Raw genomic sequence first — 6,040 nt, forward strand, 5'->3', positions numbered from 1 at the left:
AAGATTAAGAAATATTGCTTTAATTTGAGAGAGACAAAAAAAACTCTTCCGTGTTAAAATTTGATGTTCCTCCAGCGTTCTTACGTCAGTCTTTAATGTCAGGTGATCCTTCAAATGTCAGTGTAAATTGTTGAGTGTACCATTAGTGCTCAGTCGTGTTTTTCATAGTTACCAGTGCCGATGGAGTTTTTTTTTTTAGAGCGTCATATTCTGCTGGAAAAGTTTCATTTTAATGGTAATATGCCATGAGCGGAGGTGTATGAGTAACTTCACAAGTTGACCATAGTCTAGAGCGATGACATGCTCATCTACTCCCAGAACCTGGCAGAACGAAATGTTGCAGCTCGTCCGGTCTTCAATGATGAGCCCAAAAGAGGCCACTTCACAGAGCCGGCCCAAGGCTTAAGAGAACTGAGAGGCAGGACAAGATGGCGGGCTGGACTTGGTTAACTTTAGATTTTACACAAATCTCATTGTTTTGTTTTTCACCTAAAATAGTAATTAAAACATCCAAGATGTGTTTTGCCTCATCAAAATGTGGAATTTGATCAGCAAACTACTCATTCTAAGACAACTATGCCTTGGGCTAAATGACTTGGCTTCAAGTACGATGCCACACGATTCAGAAATGAAGGTACAGACTGCACAAACAGATAAACGACATGATGCATCTCATTTCACCACAACTAAAGGCAGCGACAAAAAAAAAGTCAAGCTCTCACGATGATGACATTTCTCATGCAACCCTTTAGCAAGCCTACATAGTATTTATGCCTAAAAGTCACTGCATGGGTAAATAAGAAACAAGCAACACACACACACACACACATATATATATATATATATATATATATATATATATATATATATATATATATATATATATATATATATATATATATATATATCCATGGGCCACTGTAAAGTAATATGGTTCTGTCATAACGTTTTGAATGAAAATCTGCATTTGGATAAGACACCTTTAGTATAGTTTTGATTTTAAGGCGTAATAAAGATCAAATGCAAGTACGAGTGGATTTACATTGAAAATTTCAAACGCATCAAGAAAACCATGTGCTAAGGAAATTTCAAACCATTTGGAACGCACAGAGACGAGCTTTTGTGCAAAAATGAACTTAAAGGTGCCTTTAAAAAAGTGTCAAAGTACTTTTGAAAACAAAAAAGCAAACCCCCAATAGGTGGCAGCAAGAGGCCGCTTTATTTGAGTAAAGCATTGAACGATTCATTCAGCCAAAGAAGCCAATAGGATGAACGGACAGTTGAATCAATCCCTGAATCATCGACTCACCCGAGTCTTCTTGGCGAAGGCCTGAATCGTTCGTGCAGGGAAACGTCGCTGTGTATTATTCAGAGATGGCCAACTGTTCTGCTGTTTATTTTATTATACTTATCGCAATGATTTTACTACTACTATCAATAAAATTAATATTAGTAATGATAATATTGCCGGAAGTTGTACAGCGCATGCGTCACGTGTTCATCATCAGCATCCATGACAACCGTCCTGTGGGTGTTGTTTGAATCTCGCTGTGTCGATTGGCATCTGATCTCTGCGTCCTCCGTGACAATTTTTCCAGATTATCGATATTATTGATCGTTGGATACGTCGATTGATCGCCTGCTGTTCCCATCACTCAGGTTTGACCCTTTTTATTACGCTGTGCTTTGTGTTTGTGTTCAGTATGTCTTGTGTTCACTACAGGTTCCAGAGTCGACTCACCTACGACTCGCTCCAGTTTGAAGGCCTCAACATCAGCGCGGGGGAGCTGAAGCGGCAGATCATGAGGAGCAAGAGGCTGAAGTTCTGCCAGCTGAAGATCAGCAACGCCCAGACTGATGAAGGTGAGTTGAGGAAAAGACACTTCAACTGTTCTACGCTAACATTAGATGCGTTACATCAGACACTTCTGGAAGCTGTAAGGTGGTGCTGATGCTGACATGTAGGGATGTTTTGGCTGTTTTAAAAGGCTAATGGCTCTCAAAGTATACCGTGCTCCATAATTATGTGCTGATTCTGATTTTATTTTGCTGTCAGAATACACAGATGATGCTCTCATCCCTAAAAACACGTCGGTCATCATCAGACGGATCCCTGCGGCGGGACTGAAGTCCTCAAACAGAAGATTTGTTGGGTAAGTGCTGTGAAATGAGCACACGCGTCCTCTGTTAGATGTTATATGAAGACTCCTGGTCTGTCCCTGGTGTTTTAGTCACACAAGCTCCTTTGTTTTGCAGACATCAAGCTGGACGCTGGCGTGAACCTTCACCTAGAGCTGATCCTTCACTCCTCTCACTGGAGCAGTTGTTGAAGGTATTGAACAAATGAATAGCACAATAGCAAAACGCAATGTAAAGCACACAATATACGCACACGCACTCAGCTTCTTAGGGAGATTTGAGATTGTTTGAAGGGTTGAGGGTGAAAAAGATTCAAATGTGCAAATGCCTGTGAAACAGACTGAGAATCTGGCTGAGGCAAAGGCGTCAGAGGAGGACAAGCTGAAAGCGGTGATGTACCAGTCCAGCCTGTGCTACTACTCCAGCAGGTGAGCGTTCAGACACTGACAGGTTTGCTTTGTGAGAGATGTCTGAGCTGATTCTCATGGTTCTGATGTTCACTAGTGAGGCCATGAGGCTGCTTGGGATCCCGGGACACCACATTAGGCACTGCCCCACTAATGTGGTAACTGGGTTTTCCAAGCTCACGGTTGCTGTGAACTTGAGCTCTTGTCCTCATCAGTCAGATTGTTTGCTCAGAGTTTGACTGTCACTCCTCAATTCACAGGGCAGCCGCTCCGCGCCGCACAAGCGCATCCGGAAGAGCACAGGGATTCCCCGCAGCTTCCTGTTGGAGGTGGACGACCCAGACCGAAAGGGAGTCATGATAGACGGCAGCGGCCGATACGTCATTCCCATCATAGACGCGTGAGTAAACTGTACTTGGCATAGCCGCATGTTCTAGTGTTTGTCCAAATCTCACATGATGTCTGCTTGTGTGTGTTTGCGCTCGATCTGTTCAGTGAGGCCTATGCTGCTGAGAAGAGAAAGAGGCCGTCCTTCTCCTGCCAGACCGAGCCTTTGCCCTCCTCGTCCTCAGCAGGTGCGGCATCTTCGGTCCGGGACGCCGGAGGGAAACGGTCCCGCTCCCCATCTTCACCAGAGACGCGCGGCGACCAGAAGAGACCACGTCGCTGAGAGACCTTCATCCAAGAGACCTGGAGCCGACGTGTAAATATTGTACATAGTTTATTAATAAAAGATAATAAAGATTATAGCCGCATGAACTGTGTGGACTGGTTAACCTTCACTCCAGCAGTGCAACACACACACACACACACACACACACACACACACACGAATGAATTCATAAACACAATATCATGATGTTTTGCTTTAATTTAGGAAAAGAGAAACTCTTCTGGGCTAAAATCTGATGGGTTTTTTCAGCGTTCTTACTTCAGTCTTTAATGTCAGGTGATCCTTCAAATGTCAGTGTAAAGTGTTGAGTACACTATTAGTGCTCAGTCGTGTTTTTCTTTTTTTTTTTTTTTTTATAACTTTTTATTTGTAGTAGCAATAAACACAGTACAATGATACCACTTAAGAGAAAACATTTCCCACTGCTTAACATTTTTCTTTTTCACAAACTCTAAAGTAACAGAACACAAAAAAATAAAAAAATATATAAAAATAAATAAAGGTTTCATCAAATACAATATATGAAAATAACAGTAAAATGGTAACATAAATAATATCAATACTAAATTTCCATAGGTCAGAGAGGGTCAAATCTTTATTTATTCATTCAACTTTAGGTTATTATCAACTGTGAATTACTAATTTAAAAAGATGATTAAGAGGGGGAGTGCAATGGGTCGTATATTGAAAAAATGTTTGTTATGTGGATGGGAATTAGATAGTAATAGTTTTATATTTCTATGAAGATTGGATGGAGCAATCTAACGTAATCAGTCCACTTGGACCAGATGTTTCTAAATGTATTAATTTGGAGTCGAAGGGAGAATGTAATTTTTTCCATCACATAGATATTATATACTATCTCTAGCCATTCTTGGGTTGTTGGGGATTCAGGAAGTAACCAGTGTCTTGTAATTGCTTTTTTGGCTGCGAGAATTAAAATATCAAGTAAGTATTTATCAGATTTACATATTTGGATATCAGAGCTTCCAAAATAAATAACTATAAATTGAAAGGGTAGTGTAATATTAAGTATGTTTTCTATTACTCCATGTACTTCTACCCAAAATTGTTTTATTACTAGACATTCCCAAAAAATGTGCCAGTGATTAGGTTCCTGAGACCCGCATAGTCTCCAGCACTTAGTGTTCTTTCCTGTGGTGTATGCTCTTTGTTTTGGCGTGATGAAAAATCTCATTAGACATTTCCATCCAAATTCTCTCCACATATGTGAATTAGTACATTTTGATGTAAATCTACATATGTCTAACCATTCTTCCACCGTAATAATGGCATTACTTTCCTTTTCCCATTTTTCTTTAACATATTCTGTTGAATGGGGTTTAATCGATCTAAATCCTTTATAAAGTTTTGAAATTATACCTTTACTCCCACTGCCTTTGTAGGCATCTATAAAAATTTTCAGTATTGAGTCATCCAGATCTGTTTTAATTTTAATATTATTTTCAAAGTGGTTACGTAATTGAAGGTATCTATAAAAATCAGATTTATCCAGGTTATATTCTTTCTTCAGCCTTTCAAAATCTTTCAAAAGGCCTTTCTCTGTGAGTGAGTAGAATGTTAATATTCCTTTAGAAATCCAGGATTTAAATCTATAGTCCATTTGATTTGGTTTGAATTCAGTGTCATAAGCACACCATTGAATTATTTGTAGTTTATCATTCAGTTTGTATTCTTCTTTTATAATGTTCCAAATTTTTAATTGGGCTTTAATCCATAAATTTTGCGTTTTTTCTATGTATCCCCCCAGGTTTTTATGTGCCAATATCGCTTGTAATGGAGGATCATTCATTAGTGTAATTTCAATGTCTTTCCATTTTGCTTGATATGTTGGGTTACATAGGTTAACCAGATATTTAGTCTGGGCTGCATAAAAGTAATCCTTAAAGTAGGGTAAAGCCATTCCTCCTTGTTCCTTTGGAAGTTCTACTGTTTTTAATTTAATCCTTGGTTTTTTCCCCTGCCAAATGAATCTAGAAATGGTCTTGTTCAATTCTGACCAATGTGTTTGGGGTATTTCTGTTGGGAGAGCTTGGAATAAATAGAGGTATCGAGGAAGGACATTCACTCTTATTGCGTCAATTCTCTGGCTAAAGCTCAAGAAAGAAACGGCATTCCATCTGTGTATATCATTTTTAATATTTATTAGTAGAGAATCATAATTTACTTTTGCCAATGTTGAAATCTCTTTTGTTAAATGAATTCCTAAGTATTTTAGTGATTTCTGATCCCATTTCATATTCAATTTGTCTTTTATAGTTACTGGGGGTGTATATTTAAAAGATAGGGTCTGTGTTTTTTGTATATTTAATTTATAACCTGCATAGGAACCAAATTTCTCCAGTAAAGTCATTAGTTCATTTCTGAACCTTTCTGATGATGTTAGAGACATAAAAAAAAATAGTTTGCCACACAAAAACACAAACTATTTCATAAAATCACTTCAGATTTTGGATATTCTGCAATTTTATTTTTAGACCTGACACAGTGGTCACTTGTGGGGACATTTCAGGTTTTGTGTAGAAGTGGGGTCCGCCACATACACAACCGATTTTTAGACAAAGTGGGGACCAATTCTACACACACTTTACTGGTTTTGAGACAAAGTAAGGACCAGTTCCAGATACACATTACCGGTATTGAGTCAAAGTAGGGACCAGATCTACACGCACATTACCGGTATTGAGTCAAAGTAAGGACCAGATCTACACACACATTACTGGTATTGAGTCAAAGTAAGGACCAGGTCTACACACACATTACCGGTATTAAGTCAAAGTAAGGACCAGATCTACACACA

General features: G+C 38.8%; 1 protein-coding gene across 2 annotated transcripts; it reads left to right on the forward strand.

Moving 5' to 3' along the window:
- Window positions 1–1,040: 1,040 nt before the first annotated feature.
- On the forward strand, window positions 1,041–3,301 carry LOC141375056 (E3 ubiquitin-protein ligase RBBP6-like). 2 transcript variants are annotated; one of them, XM_073910518.1, is made up of 7 exons: window positions 1,231–1,863; window positions 2,057–2,153; window positions 2,257–2,332; window positions 2,479–2,567; window positions 2,644–2,704; window positions 2,807–2,946; window positions 3,042–3,301. In XM_073910518.1, the coding sequence occupies exons 1-7, from the start codon at window positions 1,704–1,706 to the stop codon at window positions 3,214–3,216; spliced, it is 798 nt and encodes a 265-aa protein (XP_073766619.1). In that variant the 5' UTR covers window positions 1,231–1,703; the 3' UTR covers window positions 3,217–3,301. The 2 variants fall into 2 exon arrangements, with proteins under 2 accessions (XP_073766620.1, XP_073766619.1); XM_073910519.1 differs by lacking the exon at window positions 2,644–2,704 and having other exon boundaries at window positions 1,041–1,863.
- The last annotated feature ends 2,739 nt before the right edge of the window (window positions 3,302–6,040 follow it).

Source organism: Danio rerio, chromosome 8 (assembly GCF_049306965.1).
Source record: "Danio rerio strain Tuebingen ecotype United States chromosome 8, GRCz12tu, whole genome shotgun sequence".
Lineage (NCBI taxonomy): Eukaryota > Metazoa > Chordata > Actinopteri > Cypriniformes > Danionidae > Danio > Danio rerio.